The sequence below is a fragment of the Arvicola amphibius genome, chromosome 12 (genome assembly GCF_903992535.2).
Source record: "Arvicola amphibius chromosome 12, mArvAmp1.2, whole genome shotgun sequence".
In the NCBI taxonomy this organism is placed as follows: domain Eukaryota; kingdom Metazoa; phylum Chordata; class Mammalia; order Rodentia; family Cricetidae; genus Arvicola; species Arvicola amphibius.
In genome coordinates this window covers 101,293,619-101,311,929 of record NC_052058.2, presented here as the reverse complement: position 1 = coordinate 101,311,929, position 18,311 = coordinate 101,293,619, and the positions used below count along the sequence as shown (strand labels likewise).

The 18,311-nt window shown below is 51.4% G+C and overlaps 1 protein-coding gene across 2 annotated transcripts in view; it reads right to left on the bottom strand.

The window, feature by feature from the left end:
* Positions 1-18,311, bottom strand: part of Gli2 (GLI family zinc finger 2) — a 168,099-nt gene that overhangs the window by 9,640 nt on the left and 140,148 nt on the right. Inside the window, exons 5-10 of one of the 2 annotated variants that reach the window (XM_038349824.1) lie at positions 14,875-15,076; positions 12,355-12,571; positions 11,249-11,371; positions 5,960-6,145; positions 1,979-2,128; positions 305-469 (exon numbers count right to left, since the gene is read on the bottom strand). In XM_038349824.1, the coding sequence (XP_038205752.1) occupies positions 305-469; positions 1,979-2,128; positions 5,960-6,145; positions 11,249-11,371; positions 12,355-12,571; positions 14,875-15,076 (1,043 nt within the window). The remainder of the gene's footprint in view (positions 1-304; positions 470-1,978; positions 2,129-5,959; positions 6,146-11,248; positions 11,372-12,354; positions 12,572-14,874; positions 15,077-18,311) is intronic. The other variant, XM_038349825.1, reaches the window with a different exon arrangement.

The following is an 18,311-nucleotide window of genomic DNA, read 5'->3' as shown; positions in this document are numbered from 1 at the left end:
CCTAGGCGGGAGGTAATGAACTGGATGACAGCAGAGATGGAGCTGAGGACCCGCAATCAAGTAAGCAAGCAAGCATGCATGCATTCATTTCGCTCTGGACTGCGGATGTGGTATATATAACTAGCTGAGATTCCTGACTTGACTTCCCCACAATAGACTGTAACCTGGAATTACAGGTCGAACTGAGTCCCTTTTTGTCACGGTAACGCATCACAGCAATAGAAATGAAACTAGAACATGGCTGCCCAACAATCAAGGGCAATGCATCACACGTGTTGGGCCCATCCCAGGCACGAGTGCGTACCTCATTGGAGTGAGTGCGGTTCTGGTGTTTGGCACGGTCCGAGGCGTTGGAGAAGGCCTTGTTGCAGCCCTCATGCTCACACACATATGGCTTCTCCCCCGTGTGCGACCGCAGGTGTGTCTTCAGGTTCTCCAGGCGAGAGTAAGCCTTGGAGCAGCCTTCAAACTGGAAGGAGGAGGACTGGTCAGAAAGAACACTCCACACGCAACTCAGGCAGCTGGACTCAGGGGCTCCCCTCCACCCCTCCATCCGTTCCTTGCTCTCTCCTGTGGCACTCAGTCCCACTGTGCACCCCAAAGAACGCATGATGGTGGTAATGACAGTTACTCTCTCCTCTAGGAACACTGGAAAGGCTGAAAGCGTAAGGCAAAACTCAGATATATCAAAGACCTGGACAGACGAGCTTTACTGTGAAATACATGAGCTCACATGTATGTGTGGCATTTATATAAACAAAAGCACACATTTATAAGCTGTCCAAATCGTCACCTCCTATAATCCTGTCAGCAGTATGTGAAGGCTCTGATTCTCCACAGCCTAGCTCTTAACTGTCTTCTGTTTCGTTATGGGTGCTTGGTCTGTACTTATATCTGCACACCACACGTGGCCCTGGTGTCCAAAGCACCAAGAGGGTGATGGATCCTCTGGACCTGGACTTAAAGCTTGCCGTGAGCCACCATGTTGATGCTGGGAACTGAACCTGGGTCCCTTGAAGAGCCGCGACTGCTCTGAAATGCTGAGCTATCTCTCCAGTTCCTGCTTTATTTTGTTTTGTTTTTGAGACAGATTCTCATACAGCCCAGGCTGGCCTCAAACTCACTGTGTAGCCAAGGATGGCCTTGACCTTCTGATCTTCCTGCCTCCATCTCCTAAGTGTTGCAGTTAAAAGCACACACCATTACACTCGGGGTATGTGCTACGTGCAAGCATGCACCATCACACTCAGTGTATGTGCTACTGGGGACGGAAGCCAGGGCCTCGTGCAAGCATGCACCATCACACTCAGGGTATGTGCTACTGGGGATTGAAGCCAGGGCCTCGTGCATGCTAGGCAAGTACTCTATCAGCTGAGCTATTTTTCCCATTATCCCTGGCAAACTCTTAGAAGAAAACAAAGTAGGAGGGATTAGTTAAATCACTATGACCACAGGCTAGGTAGCCATTTCTAAGACACAACAGCTAAAAATTGGATTTTACTAAAGTAAGCTTTTGTGCTTCAAAGGATATGATCCAGAAAATGAAGACAACACAGAGAATTGGAAAAATATTTGCAAACTATGTCTGATAATGACCTAAAACTTAGCTACAAAAGAATTCTTGTAACCAAGCAGCAAAATGACAAGTACTGTTTCCCAAAGATGTACAAATCTGTACATCGAGATGGCTCGATGGACTCAGGTGCTTGCTGCCAACCCTGACGCCAGGATCACCGTTCCTGGGAACTACACGGTGGAAGGGACAAAACAGATTCTGGCAAGCTGTTCTCTGACTTCTAGGCATATCTCACCCCCGCCCCCACTACATAAATAAATGTTATTAAAATGTTTTAAATGTGCAAACAGCCAGTTTGGTATCATCTGTTATCGGAAACACTAGCTGAAGCCGTAGGAGGAGCTGGGGTCAGGGCCCGCTTGCGGCTGGGCCCCAGCGGCTCTGCAGTGGGAGGAGGCTCACCGTGCACTTGTGCGGCTTCTCACCCGTGTGCCTGCGCATGTGGACAACCAGCATGTACTGGGCCTTGAAGGGCTTCTGCTCTCTCGTGCAGGCCTGCCAGCGGCACACGAACTCCTTCTTTTCCCCATGAATGTGCTCGTTGTTGATATGCTGTACGGAGGTGAGACAAGGGGTGGTGGTGAGTTCAAGAGTCACCTCCCTGGGCCCCCCTGAGAGTGGTGCTCACTCTCTACTCAGCTGGGCCCATCCTGTGTGCACAAACGCCTCCTGCCCTCAGTGGACCATCATCCCATCCCAAAGCCTCTACCTAGGACATACAGACGCCTCAGTAAGGATCACTACATGTATGTGGCACACTCGTGTGTGTGTGTGTGTGTGTGTGTGTGTGTGTGTGTAGGCTCTGTCTGTCTGCCCCGAACCCTGCCTCTATGCCTTTGATCTATGTCCTATCTTCCATGAGGTAAACAGGTCTACTCCACCGAGGGCATGGAGCCAAGTGACCACAGACTGGACTCTCTGAAACTGTGAGCCAAAGACGCTCCTCCCTCGCATAAACTGGCTCTGTCAGGCAGTTGGCTGCAACAACTCCAAGGTAAGTAATTCACCACTCATTCCCCTGACTTCCCGAAGTCACAGAAGAATACAAGGAAATAAAAAGAACATGGCGGGGAGAGGAGGCTGGAAGAAGCCTCTCACGGTCTAATCCTTGGAATTCCAGCACCATTAGCGTTTGCTGTGAAGGTTGTTGATGGGGAGATACTACTTTCAAATTAAATGTTAAAATAGTGACCAACTGCAGTTAACCGTGAGCATAGATGGCCTTGAATATGGCCTTGTTCTTCTCCTAGGTATATTCTGGAAACATCAGTGAGTCTGAAAATACATCACTTCCTATGCAGAGCTGTCAATCAGGGAGGTGGTCTGTCAGCTGGAAGTCTGTCTGTGAACAACAGGAGCAGGATCCACCCACGAGCTCACTGAGGTCACACAGCTGCCACGAGAGTTCATGCCAATTGACAGCGTGGCAGATCTAGAATCACCTGAGAAACAGGCCCCTAGGTGGGCCGGAATGACACCATGTGACTCTATGGAGACAGGAAGACACGCTCACTGGTTAGGCGGTCCCTGAAATGGGGTCCTGGACTGGATAAACGGTGCAAGGGCAGGGAGCAGCAGCTGCCTTCCTTATGGTGAACGCGGTGAATGCGGTGGATGATGTGGTGAATGCGGTGAATGCGGTGGATGATGTGGTGAACGCGGTGAATGCGGTGGATGATGTGGTGAATGCGGTGAATGCGGTGGATGATGTGGTGAACGCGGTGAATGCGGTGGATGATGTGGTGAACGCGGCGAATGCGGTGGATGATGTGGTGAACGCGGTGAATGCGGTTGATGATGTGGTGAATGCGGTGAATGCGGTGGATGATGTGGTGAACGCGGTGAATGCGGTTGATGATGTGGTGAATACGGCGAATGCGGTGGATGCACTTTGACCACCTAGACTTCCCCACCAGGATGGACAGCACCCTGGACTGCTGGAGAAAACAAACCTTTCTCTCACGTTGCGTTTGCCTGGGTATTGTATCACAGCAGCAGAACGCAGTCCTTTGAGAAAGCCTAAACTGTAGCAAGGCTATCTTAAGGACACTTAGGTGTGGCTCTCCCCAGAGAAGCCCACACCCATATGTGGGCATGTCTTCATCCTTCCCCTTACCCCCTCTCTTCCTATTAACCCCCATGCTAAACTCCTAACAAACTGCAATTCGGAGGCTGGTGAGAAAGCTCCATGGGTCTCTGTCTGCTTCCAAAACCAACAAACCAGAGTTTGCTTCCCAGGACCCACATGGTAGAAGGAGAAAACCGACTCTCGCAAGTTGTCCTCTGACCCCCACAAGCGTGCGGTGGCACATGCACAAGCATAGACTAAATAAACGAATGTGTTTTAAAACAAATAAACTCCATCTCTGCTGTTTACTGACTTAGCCTGAGAGTCTTGGTTGTGATGAAGTCATGAATCTTCGGTCTGAGAGGAAGTTTCTAAAGTGAACTCCTTGGGTTGCTGCAGTCAGCAGCAAGGGCTGTGTCTCCCACCCCCACTCATCATTGAGACCCTTCCCATTGCCCATTCCATCCAGTGTGTAGAGGTCACTGTGCGACCCCTTCAGATAATCCCCAGCTGGTACACCTCTTTGTTCCATCTGTGTTTCCCAATTAGTTATCAAGGGCTAGTTCCTGGGGAGGGAGCTCAATGGTAGGATGCTTGTTCAGCCCGTGTGAGACCCTGGGCCCAAATCTCACCCTAAATACTTCTGTGTTTGTGTGTGTGTGTGTGTGTGTGTGTCCTTACGTGTGCAGGTGTGCATGGAGGCAGAGGCCAGCACAGCCTGTCTCCCCTGAGGTTTTTGAGACAGGGTCTCTCACTGAACCTGGGTTTACTAATTCAGCAAGGCCAGCTGGTCAGTGAGCTTCAGGGGTCCTTGTCCCTCCATCTCCCCAGTGCCGGAACTATAGACCAAGCACCAGCACACTTGGCCTTTTATGTGGGTGCTGGGGATCAGAACACAGGGTTTGAGGTTTGCGTGACAAGTACTTGTTCAACTGAACCATCTCGCTGGCTCCTTCCCTGATGGAGCTAACTGATGAGTGAAGGCTGCCCGCATACCCCAGGCGAGGCTCAGGACCTGGCCCATGGGGACATGGTGAGAGGGAGGCTACAACTAGCTCCTGACCCTCAGCTGTGGGCTCAAGGCCTGGTGCCAGGCTGACCCTGGGGCTAAACAGCTTAGATGAGCGAGGCAGGTCAGCCAAGGACGCAGCAATGCCACTGCCTGACTTCTTCGTATTTTACAAGGTACTCCGAGGAAATGTAAACTCACGCTGTAGTCTCTCCCAGACAAAGACATTTACAACCCACACAGCTGTCCAGGAACCAAGTGGCAGCACCTTGTCCTAGAAGATGAAAAGCCACTGGCCCTGTGCCCCGTGCAGCATGCCCGACTGTCAAGCATAGATAACACAACCTTGGGAGTAAGTAAAATAGCAGCCCTTTGAACTTCTAGAAAACCCTGCTCCTCCAGCTCCCATTTCCATTCATAAAGCCTTTCAAATGAGAAAAATGCTTCCTGACTACGCCTTTCATTTTTTTCTTATTGGTTTACTTAGCGAGAAATTGTTAATAATGGACGGGGCTCTGGCTTGCCATCCGTCTTCCCAGAGCACAGAGAGGCAGCACCAGGCAAAGCAGATCCTCTCTGGAGAGCAGAGAGCTCTTTCCAGGACCAGGTAGACACGATTCCCTCGGGCCACAGAGATAGCTCTGTCATAGCCCTTCCGGGTCAAGGCAGGACTCTAGCTGAGGAATTCTGTCTGCTGGGTTTTCCCCTGGGTATCTAAGGCAGAGACTCTCATTGGCCTGGAACTCGGGAGGAAGGCTAGGTTGGTTGGCCTGAGATCTCCAGGCATGCATCTCTCTTGGCCTTCTCATTGCTAAGGAGTAAAAGCATCTGACACCATGCCCAGTCCTTTTTAAAAGGGAACTAAAACCAGGCCTTCCAAGCACTCCGCCAATGAGCTGTCTACCTTTTTATATTGTCACCTCTGGACTTTAGCTTGAGCCCAGTTCCAGCCCAAGCACTGTCCATTCTTTAGCCTAAGGGCTTGAACATGCAACACACAGCTTGGATAATCACCTCTCCCCTGGTTTACTGCAGAGAGGTCAACAACATAGATTCAAGTTCTAGAAGGAACTTCCTGGGCATGTGGACTGCAGCTCAGAGCACTCAGTCTTGCTACCCCGCACCCGAGCTGGGGAAGGCTCTCTTCAGTATTTCATGCATGTGTTTGGGGTGAGGTGAGGAGGCCCCAAGGCACCCGGTCATGATACCACCCACGTGCAAAGGATGGGGATTCCCCTTTGCAGCACAGGCCGTGAAAGGCTCCAGATAATGCATCCCTCCGCAGGAGCTGAGGTCAGAGGCTTACATGCACCAGCTGCTCCTGGGTGTCATACTCCTTGGTGCAGTCTGCCCAGTGGCAGTTGGTCTCGTAGATGACCACCTCGGCCTCCTGTTTGCAGTCATCCCTGTCCAGGTCTTCCTTGAGATCGGCCAGCTGCTCCTGGGAGAAGAGAAGACCACATCCACATGAGCCATGCCTGGGTATCCAGTCCTGAGGGCAGCATGAGATTAACCTCAGAGGGTCATACTAAGGGCTCTGCGCTGGCACATGTGTGGACACACATTTATATACAATATATGTACTCACGTTATACACATGCACATATACAATGCATACACACATGTGGACACACATGACATATACATACAGAGTCACACTCATTCCCGTTTTCCTCAGCTCAACCTTAGGAAACCATGGTCGCAGGCGACAGTCCTGGGCCCTTCCTGTTCTGTCATGAAGCTGTTTTGACCAGGGCATCCTCCCCTCCTGATCTGTATGTAAGTAGGAGAAAGGAAGCTCTATAGCCGCTGGAGCGGGAAACCTTGTTAAGTGTGTGGGGGTCCTGCCGGGACAAACGTGAAACCTCAAGTCCTCGGCCTTCCAAATCACTTTTTCATACTGTTTCCTCTTCCTCAAGTGTATGTGGGCACTCAGCTGCCATCAGCACGGGGCCACTGTTTGTCAGATTCACTGCAGAGAGGATGCAGACTCCACAGACCGTGTTGTCAGGCGTGTTTCCCTGCAACAGCTCACAGCCAGGGAAACGGAGGTGATGTAGGTGTGTCTTCTATCTATCTGATGATTTCATTGGTTAATTAATAAAGAAACTGCTTGGCCTGAAAGGTTAGAACATAGGTGGGTGGAGTAGACAGAACAGAATGCTGGGAAGGAGGAGAGTGAGGCAGATGCCTCAAGCAGTCGCCATGACTCTCCTTTCCAAGATGGATGCAGGCTAGAATCTTCCCGGTAAGCCACCCCTCATGGTGCTACACAGATTACTAAAACTGGGTTAATTAAGATGTGAGAATTAGACAATAAGAGGCTGGAACTAATGGGCCAGGCAGTGTTTAAATGAGTACAGTTTGTGTGTTGTTATTTCAGGTTTTAAGCCAGCCGTGCGGGAGCCAGGCAGGACGAAAAGCAGGCCTGCCCCCAGCTCATCACTACACGGAGGCTCAGGGAGATCAACTCTCCTCTCCACAGCAAATCCTGGTGTGTAGTAGCCTACACCTGGACCTGTGACTCCTTCTGGTCAGCTTTAACTGTCAATCTGACACAGCCTGAGTCGCCTGAGGAGGGACCTCAACTGAGGGAGTGCCTAGGTCAGATTTGTCAGGGATTCTCTTGTTAACTGATATAACAGGACCTGTGGGTGGCACCATAGCTAAGGCCCACGGTTCTCAGGTGCATAAGAAAGCTAGCTGAGCAGAAACTAGCAACAACACTCCGTAACTTCTGCCTCAGGTTCCTGCCCTGGCTTCCCTCGGTGACGGACCTGCCCTGGAAGTGTAGGCTAATGACTACTACTTTTCTCTCCTACTTGAGTTTGGTCAGAGTGTTTTATTGCAGTGATACCATGAAAATGGGACACTCTTTTGACCACATTAGCATTATGAGGCCATTTCAAAGAAAAAGCCTTGGATCACAGGGGACTTCCCTGGAATGGTGGCCAAGGATAGGTGCAGGCGCCCCAGGCTGGCAGCAAGGTCCAGGGAGGGCTTGTGAAATCTGCTGAGGACCATCCAGTGTTCAACGCATCTGCCAAGCACTCTGGGAGCCAAACCAAGGCCAGGGGCAGTTATAAAGGTTTGCTTTACTGTTCAATTTATTTTTAAAAACAGCAGGAATGTATCCCTGTATTTCTGAAAGAGCTTCTGGGGCGTGGAGGAAGCTCAAGGGCATTTGCCTAACACACAAGACCCCAGTTTAATTCCCTGTACTGCAAAACAAAGAAAACAAACTAATGAAGAGCCTCCAGGGAGACAAGAAACTGCTGGCTAACAGGGACAAGTTCTTGCCAGGTTCAGAACTCTAGTGCCCACTGGCACGGGTCACTTAGGGACACTGAGCTCATCTCAGAAGTTCAGGATTTCCCATGGTGGGCCACAGACACAGGCCTTCTCTGATTTTGCATTGGGGCCACACTTCTTCCACAAGGGCTCCCTGATTCACCATCAGGGACCCTCCCAACAAATGCCCTTGCTCTGCAGAGGACAAAGCTGCCACACGTTGACAAAGCAAGCTCACTAGCTGCACAGAGGTCAGAAACACCTCCCTTCCGGGTGGGTATTCAGCAGCCAGGGGCTGTCAAGCTGAGCCTGTGCAGGAGGTAAGAAGGTCTCCTGAGGCAGCGCACAGAACGTCTGGGAGCATCTTCACTACTCATATACACTCTGCTCAGTTTAGACTGTCCTAAGGGGACCGGGGACCAGCAGGCCCAGTGGTGGGCTGCTCCGAGATCCAGTCTACAATTTAAGTAAGGGCTTAAACAGAGAATAAAGTTACTTCTCTGTCTTTTCTGCCAAAGGGAGGCAAGGCCTTGCAATAAACCACACATGGAGGAATGAAGCCTGTCTCCTTGTGAGGAAGAGCCCTCTGCAGTGACTTGAATGGCCTCTTCCTGTGCCCCCATCTCTAAATTTATTTGAGATAGGGCTTCGTACAGCTCAAGGCTTGCATTACTGTGCTTCCAAGGCTGGCCTTAAATTCCCAGTCCTCCTGCCTCCACCTCCAGAGCGCTGGGATCCCAGGAAGTTACCACCATGCTCAGTGTGCTTTTTCCGGTTTCTTTCTCTGCATGCTATTGGTGTATAGGAAGGCCACAGATTTCTGCGTGTTCATTTTGTATCCTGCTACTCTGCAGCAAGTGTTTATCAATTCTGAGAGTTTCCAGGGGAGTCTTCAGGGCCTCATGCATGTATAGAGTCATGTCATCTGCAACTGAGGATGCACTGGCTCTTCCCTTCCTATTTGTATCCCATTTCCGTCCCCCTCCCTCTCCTATTGTGCTACCTGAAACTCGAAGTACTACGTTGACAAGAGTAGGGAAAGTAGACACCCTTGTCTTCCCAAGTTTAGCTTCCCCCAACTTAGTATCATGTTGATGGATGCAACAAAATAATCACAGTAAGGAAATTAATTAATCAATCTCAGAGGGACAAATACTACATTCTTTCTCTTGCTTGTGAGTCCTTGCCTGTAGAGATACACAAAATTTTATCTGTACAGAGGGCATGGAGCATAAACAAAGCTGTCAGCAGAACAAGAGGGTGCTAGTGAGAATAGGGAGAATATGCACTTATATGAAATTGGCCTTATGTAACTTTGTATAAAATAATTGTGTGTGCATGTGTGTGTGTCTGCATGCCCAGAGAGACACTGAGTACAGTCCTTATTCCTATCTGTGTAGACTCTGGTTAAGGGTCTCATCATCATGAACTGGAGTTTGTGTGTGTGTGTGTGTGTGTGTGTGTGTGCGTGCGTGCGTGTGTGCACACACACATGTGCACATCTGTTCAGGTATGCTGTTGTGCATGAACTGAAGGCCAGAGGACAGACTTACTGGTCATAACTCAGTCACTGCCCGCCTTGTCTTACTGAGACAGGGTCTTCCTGAACTCAGAGCTTGCTGATGCAGCTACTGTCTGACCAGCAAGCCCCAGGGATCCACCTGTCTCTGCCTCCTCAGCACTGAGATTGATTACAGGTACATGTCACCATGTCCAGATTTTAACATGGATGCTGGGGATTCAAATTTAGGTTCTCATGCTAGTGTGGCAAGCACTTGACTGACAGGATCATCTTCCCAGTCACGCGCAAAACAGGTTTTGCTTGTTTGTTTGTTTGTTTGTTTGTTTTGGGCTTTTTGTTTGTTTGCTTGTTTGTTTGTTTTGGGCTTTTTGTTTGTTTGTTTGTTTTTAAGGGCTCTGGGTGCAGGGCAGGAAAAAGACCTCTGGGTGGCCTTCCTAGAGTGTAGGGCAGTAATGAGGACCCACCCACAGATGTGGAGTGAGACTCCAAGGTGCTAGGCAAGCACCCATTCCTGGTCCCCTCCCTGTCCTCAACATTCCTGCATGTTTATCTTCCCTGAATGTGTGCTGTCCTCATCAATTTCTGCACACACCCCCTCCCCATGACGGCCCGGCCTCGTGGAAACTATGCATCATGTTCAGACTGGCGCTCGTGTCAGTGAAGGGAGAGGAATTTGTCACCAACCCCTCTGTTTGCCTGACAATAAGAGGACCCGATATTTCATGAAAATTAAGTGCCTGGAGCATGCCTGATAGTTTACAGGCCCGATAAAGGATGGGCCAGCAGACCCTGGGAGCCAGGGACTGGAGGCTCCAAGCATTCTTGGTGACTGGGAACACTGTTGACAGAGAGTAGGCCACTGTGGGGTTTGGAGCTGAGGCTTAGGGTCACATGGCGGACTCCTGCTCCAAGAGCAGCAATGGCCTGCGTGTCTTCCTAGGGAACACAGCAAGCAGCAAGGTTTCCGAAGGGCTCTGCACAGAGCCGGGCCCCACTCATGCTGGCCCCAGGCCACAGCTGTTCCATCCGTACTCTCCTTCCTCCTACCCGACGTGACCCAGCAGTTGGCATCCAGGTGTCTGCGAGTCCCCTTACCCGGGAGCACCGGTAGTAGAGGATGTACAGCAGGGGGCTCCAGGAGAGGGGGCAGCCTTAAGGACCAGAGCCACGCAGGGGACTTGAGCAGCTCAGGCCCTTGGCCGAGGTGGTGAGTATGTGGGGATAATTGTAGCCTTTAGCAAGGCGGAAGGGAAGGAGATGTGCGTGTTCATTCATAAATTTGGCCATAAATTTAGCACATGTAGAACATTCATTCATTCATTCATTCACTCATTCATTCATTTACTCATTTATATTTGATAAAAATGATATATGTGCAGAGAGCTGAGGCAGGAGGGTCATGGCTCTATGAGCTTACCTACACTCTGACTTTCTAAGTTCTACAGATGGCCATCCATCCACTTGCCCATCCATCCACCCACCAACCCATCCATCCATCCATCCATCCATCCATCCATCCATCCATCCACCCACCAACCCATCCATCCATCCATCCATCCACCCACCCACCAATCCATCCATCCATCCATCCATCCATCCATCCATCCATCCATCCATCCATCCACTCACCCATCTATCCATCATTCATCCACCCACTCACCCACCCACCTTTCTGCTCCTCCCCCTTCTCCCATCCATTCACCACTAGTGTCCAACATCAGGCAAAACAGGAGACCTGACCTGGTCCCAGCCCAAGGACAGTGGCAGTGGGCAGCAGGCTACCTGTGTCAGTCCTAGTGGGGAGGCTGGCCGCAGGCCTTCTGCCTCAGTCTTGACTTTGCTGCGCTTATGAACGGTGATGGGATTCACGGTGCTACTCACAGCCGACTCGCTGCTCTGCTTGCTCTGAGGGAGGAGGCAGAGGACAGAGTGTCATGTAGTCACAAGGCAGAGGAACCCAAATTCTATCAGAGCTGTGGCTCTAGAGTTTGCCCATAACATAGATCATCTAGGATAACCCTGTATTTGTATGTGTACACATATGTGTGTTGTACATGCTATGTGTGGGTTCACACAATGTATATCTGTGTTCATGAGCATGCACGTATGTGGACATCAGAGGTTATTTTCACGTGTGTCCCTTAGTCCCAACCCACATTGTCTTTTTGAAGGTCTCTCACTGGGACCCGGGACTCCCCAATTAGGCTAGGTTGTCTGGCCAGTTAGCTCCAGAGACCACCTCCCCAGAACTAGCATTACAAGCGTGCATCACCGTGCCTGGCTTTTTATTTTTAAATTTATTTTTTTATTTTTCAAGACAGGGTTTCCCTGTGTAGCCCTGGCTTCCCTGGAACTCACTTTGTAGACTAGGCTGGCTTTGAACTCAGAGATCCACCTGGCTCTGACTCCTGAGTGCTGGGATTAAAGGCGTGCGCCATCACTGCTGGTCAATGCCTGGCTTTTTAAATGTGTGATCATGCTTGCAAAGCAAACTCTTTACCCACTGACGTATCTCATTAGTTTCCCTACCCTTCTGTATTTTGAAGCATCAGAAACAGTCTCTCAGACTGGTCTTCCAACCAGGGCCATCTGAAGCAAGGAGCCCAGACACCTTGTTTGACACGAGGCATGTATGTCCTTATGTAGCACAGAACCCTGTACATTGAAGGGTTTCTTCAGACCTTCAAGCTTATTGGACAGAGGACAGATTGAGGGACTGGGAGCTTACCCTGGGTTCAGGCCAGGGTTTCTTGCCCAGTTTAAGGCTCTCCCCATCATGTGGCTTCTGTCCTCAAAGCAACCGACCAGTCAGGCTAAAGTGCAGAGATCTCCACCAGCTCCTAGCATGTGGAGCTCCTGGCCCACCTCCGGTCCTCACACCCACCTACCTGGCTGGCATCATTCAGACAATTGCTGCTATTGCTGCTGAGCTGGGTAGGCATGGTGTTGATGGAGGTGAGCGCCATGGACTGCTGGGTCAGGAAGGTGGGTGAAGGCTGAATCAGGGGTGGCGTATGTCCAAAGGCTGAGCCCAGGCCCCGCTGCTGGCTCAGGATCTGCTGGTAGGCCACAGGGTTGATGGGGTGGGGGAAGGTGAAGGCTGGGCTGCAATGGAGAACAGAGGAGGACCGGGGACCATGTGGGTGCACTGCCAAACCAACACATCTGGGCAGAGAGGACCAAACCTGAGGCTCAAGATCGCACAATGTTAATCAAACCACGGCCATGGATTGCCCTTACTCAGCCTTGCCCACACTAGCTCCTTGATTGCAACCTTGACCCCACGCGGGCTGGCTCCCTGCAGGTTCCAGGTTCTATCCCAGCCCCTCACCTGGCTGTTTCTGTGCTGACACCTGAAATGCATCCCTGAAGCACTGCTGCCTGTTGGAACCTCACTTGGCCTCGAGCCACTGCGCTCTCTCGTTGGTACTGAGCCCTGCAGCTCACTCCATCCCCTACCTCCTTGAGCTTCTGCTGCACTTACAAGTTGTCATACACTTGCCCATGAGCCACTTTTTCCTGGCAAGAGATGAGAGATGCTGGTGGCTTCTGAGGCTATGCCTCCAGAGACATATGGTTTCCTCCTTGCTCCCTGCAGCATCTCTGCAGTGTGAGCTGCTGCTATGAGGAGCCCCCCTGCAGAGGATCCTGTCCACAGAACCGAGGACATGTTCCTGGACACAGAGGTCCAGGACATCCCATAATCTACAAAGGGGCAAAGATGCCTCAGCGTCTTAAAGGGAACTCAGAACTATGCCAGCCTCAAATTCATTTCATTCTCTCTCTCTCTCTCTCTCCCTCTCTCTCTCTCTGATTTTTTTTAATTATTTATATGTCTGTGGATATGTATGTGTAGGTAACCACACAGGCCAGAAGTGGGCATTGGATCCCCTGGAGCTAAAGTTACCAGTGCTTGTGAGTTGCTCAATATGGGTTCTGGGAACCAAATCCAGGTCCTCTGGAAGAGTAGCAAATGCTCTTAACAGCTGAGTTATCTCTCCAGCCCCATAAGCCGCAAATTCTTGCTCCTTGGTATGGGCTTAGCATTTAAAATGCTCAGTATGAGAACAACTTTTTCTGCAGCAGATATTGTAGACAACTGTAAGTGCCTGTATCCAGGCCTCTAACAAGTGGGGGGTGGGCGGGACAGTGGGGGCTGGGATAGTGGGGGACCAGGACAGTGGGGTGCCAGGACAGTGGGATGAGGACAGCGGGGTGCCAGGACAGGAGGTTGCCAGGACAGTGGGGGTGCAGGAAAGTGTGAGGCCAGGGCAGTGGGGTGCCAGGACAGCGAGGGGAGGGGACAGGTCAGTGGGGATACCAGGACAGTGGGGGGCCAGGACAGGAATCACGCTTCAGTCATGCTGGTTAGATCTGAGTCCCTGGGAAGTCTAGTGTCACATGCAGTGGAAAGGGGAGAACTTTGGATGGTCCTACAGCGAGACTATTACCAGCCCTGAGATGTGCTTAGGGAAAGGACTGCATCAGCGTCACACCTGGTGTGGCCTTTCTTGCTAGTCAACAATGAGATCTCTGCCACATTAGCGAAACACGAGAAAAGCCACTTCAGTAACAACTGTGTTTCTGTGTGTGTACAGATGTATACGTATTTTTGAGCATTTGCACATGCAGGGAAGGAACATGCCAAAGTATACATAGGGAACTCAGAGGCAGCTTTGGGCATCAGTCCTCTCCTTGCAGCGTGTTTGCGACAGGGACTCTGCTACTTCTCCACGGCACGCTACAGGCGGGCCAGGCATGAGCTTCCAGGGCTTTCCTGTCTCTCCATCTCCCCACAGGAGCACTGACTATGGGTACTTACATTATACGCCTGGCTTTTGACATGCATTCTGAGGATTCCAACATCACTTACACTCTGTAGTTACTGGTTCTGCCTGCTATGCCATCTCCCCAGCTCCTAAGGAGACCACTTTTGATCTTGGCTACCTCTGGTGCCTTGATGGAATCCCTGACGACAGGTTCACTATGTAAGGATGCACTCCAGGGTTGGCGTGAGCTCTCTGCATTTCTATTGAGTTGATGCTTACAATGAGGATCTTACGTAGCCCAGGCTGTCCTCAAACTCACTATGTAGCCAATGGCTCTTAACTTCTGACCCTCCTGCCTCTAAGTCCTGAGGGCTGGGATCACTGGTATGTGTCAGCATGCCTGGTTTTATACAGTGCTGGGGATGGAACCCAGGGTTTTGTGCATGCCAGTAAAGGACTCTAACAAAGCCAGATCCCCAGCTTCACTATTGCTTCCGAATTATCAGCACAGTTGTTAGTGTCTGGAGACACTAGCATTAAGCTCAGTCTTTCTCCAGGGTAAGGCCTGAAAGGCCAGACCCTGCCACGAGGCCCCAGCCCAGCTCCCAGTTCTTATCCCCACCCGCGGCTGGGCCTCACCTGAGGGCCCCGGCAGACAGATGTCCATAGGAGCCGCTGGCTGCTGAGCTGCTCCTGGAGTTGTTGATGTAAGCGACCAGCGAGTTGGGAGAGGTCCGGATCATGCGCTGCAGGTCCAGGCTGGCATCTGAGAGTGGGGAGATGGAGAGCGCCCGCTTGCGGCTGAGGCGGGGGGTCACACGTGGGCTAGAGAATCGCGAGGCTGTGACAGACAACAAAAGCCGTGTTAGCGCCACCAATTCATCGGCCCACATCGCGAAGGTCCAGGATCTCTCCATAGGGTGGTGTTGCGGTGATGCTCATTTTCAACACGGAAGAGACCCTCCTGGGGAGGAGAGTGAACAGGGTTTGAGTCACAGGGTCACGGGCTTTGCTGCAGCTGGTATCACACCAGAATACCCTGCACCCTGGAGGAACCTTGCCAAGCAGAGGCTGGAGGGGTGCTTCACAGTCTCAGTGTGGTGCTTGACTTCTGGCTGGCTCCTCAAGACCTCCTGGAAAGGATGCTGTGAGAGACCACGGAGGCAGAGGAGGAGCAACAGGAAGAGGCCTCGTGGTACACAGATGTGCTCATACTTGGGAACCCCCAGCTCTAGGTCACCTGAGCTTCAGGAATGTGTGGTTTTGAATGTTTATACCTCCTGAGAATGCACACATATACCCCTGTATGTAGGTACATACACCAGCCATGCTTGGACACTCCTGAATGTGTGTATACTAACACATACTACACATGTACACACACACACACACACACACACACACACACACACACACGACTCCTCGCACTCCAGGCCCCAGTCTGCTCTTCCTCCTTCCCCATTACCCCCTATTCTGGACAACAGTGACCTAGAAATCATCTGACATCACTGGATGGCCCTAGTCACTAAAGTTTCTTCACTGTCCCACAATGGGGTCTTATGGTAGTGGCAGCCTTCAGGACTGCCCTCAGATAAGAATTAGGTGATGGGTGGCCTAGCCCATCACAAAACAAGGTCAATGCCGGGGTATGTCTTCATCTTCCCAGATACCTGCGAGGATCAATGGCTTCCATGCCTTGCCAATCTCCATCGGGGACTCTGGGCCTTCATATGCCTCAGCTGGAGATGCCACCTGCAAGCAGCCCTGGTACTGCCCAAATGCTGTGCAGGACATCACAGAACCTTCCCCAGCCTTCTCTAATGAGGGCAAGATGGTGTGTTGTAATGCTGCTGTGAAGCCATGCAGAACTCCAAGGATGGCACCTGTTGCCCTGTCCACATGTCTGGGTGAAATGGCTAATTCCCAGGACTCCTTCAAGGTGCGAGCAGGTCTGTGTGGATGGCCAGGGTGGGCCAACAGTTTACGGGAAAGGGAAGAGCCAAAGTCTTGAAAAGATGACCAAGCCTGTGGTAGTGACCTACAAGGCTCCTCCCCCTGCCCCCCACAGGCGTCCATCCGGGCATTCTCTGAGCGCCTTGTTTCCTCGCTTTGATAACCCTTACCTCAAAGCTAGAGGCAAAAGGAGGTCCCCTCTTGGGCTCTTCATTGTGAACTAAGTGGAAAATGGGCACAAGATGGGGCACAAAGGGCCTAACATCCACTAAAGGAGACTCATACAAGTCTTTGGCATATATGTTCTTTCAGTATGTGTGCATATCTGTGTGTTTGTATGCACGCATGTGCATGTTGTAGAGGCCAGAAGAAATTCTCAGGTGTTGCTCCTCAGGAACTGTCCATCTTCTTTAGTCTTTTATGGTCTTTTATGGGCCTAGAACTCACAGAGTAACTAGGCTAGGTGGCCACCAAATCCCAGGGACCAGCCTCTCCCTCCTGGGAGGATGTGCCAGCACACCCCTTTCCACAAGAGTCCCAGGGAACGGAACTCAGGGCCCCGGCTTGCAAGGCAAGCACTTTCCTGACTGAGCTATCACCTCAGCCCATCGTCATATATTTTTCAAAAGGAGATTTCGCTGCTAACACTCTGACTCCCACCCTCTCGGGTGCCCCTAACAAGAGGAAGCAGGCCAAAACTGACAGTGGTATTCATCTCTGTTATCCCTGCCCTCGAGGGAAATGTGTTTATTAACGCGCCTCTTCCCTGGATAAATCACTAAATAGGAAGGAAAGCCTGGCACTCATTTCCTGAGCTTCTCCTGTGATTTATGTCTGGGGATTGCTGCACTCCCAGCAGCCATTCGTCTGTGGCTGGGCCTGTCCTAACACTGGCCATCGAGTGACCGGCCACTTGCCTGTTCTCCCTCAGAAGACGCCTGACCTGGCCAGTTCCTGTCTCTACCTATCTCTGTCTCACCTCCCCTCTCTTCCCCTCCTCGTCTCTCCCTCTTCTCTTGTCCCCTCCCCTCCCATCTCCTCTCTTTTCCTCCTTTCTGTATCCGGGCACATATGGGAGCATGTGTACACATACATGTGTGTGCAGGGAGACCTTGCCAACACTGATATTTTTTTGAGAGGGGTGCAGCCACCCCTCCCGTCTTCCACTGCTAGGGTTACAGGTATAGCCACCCCTCCCATCCCCCACTGCTGGGGTTACAGGTACAGCCACCCCTCCTGTCCCCCACTGCTGGGGTTACAGGTACAGCCACCCCTCCTGTCCCTCCACTGCTGGGGTTGCAGGTACAGCCCCTCCACACACACACACACACACACATGCACACACACACACACACACACACACACACACACACACACCATCCCGCTTTCCACATGGGTTCTGGGAATTTAAACTCACATCTTCATGCTTTCAAGGTCAAACCCTTTGCTGAATGAGCCAAATCTCCCCCCCCCCCTTATTTTTCTTTTTTGAGGCAGGGTCGGATGCAGCCCAGGGTGGCCTTGAACTCCTGGTTCTTCCACTTATGCCCCCCCCCCCGGGTGCTGAGTTTATAGGTGTAATCCACTATACTTGGCCCAGGTCTTTTCTGGGCTCACTCTTCAGCTGTGCTCTGAGGAATTTAGTCTAAGAACTCTACCCACACTTCGCTGACCCAATGGAGGAACCCCCAAGGTGAGGCCACAGAGCTGTGGACTTAGGTAGAGTCCAGTGTCCCTTACCTAAGTTATGTCACAAGGGCAGTTCCTTTGTATCCTGGTCAACTCAGGTTTATCAAATGGCCTCTCTGACCCAGCTCAATTCCAGCCCGGCTCAGCAGCCTGTGGGACGTGGAGTCTGCTCTACTCAGCCTCTGTCTCCCCTCTGTCTCAGGCTGAGTCTGGGCTCCCTGCTGGAATCAGTCAGTCCCCTGAGGCCCCAGCGATGTCTGTCTCTCTCCTATGAGATCAATGCCCTGGGTTTCTGAGCAGCCTGCATAAAGAATAAGCATCAGGATGGAGGTGACATCTGAGTCAAATTAGTGTCAATATGACAATAAAACACACAGCCGAGGAGTTAGGAGGCTGTGAGCAGACGGGACTTCAATCAGAACATTTCCTTCTTC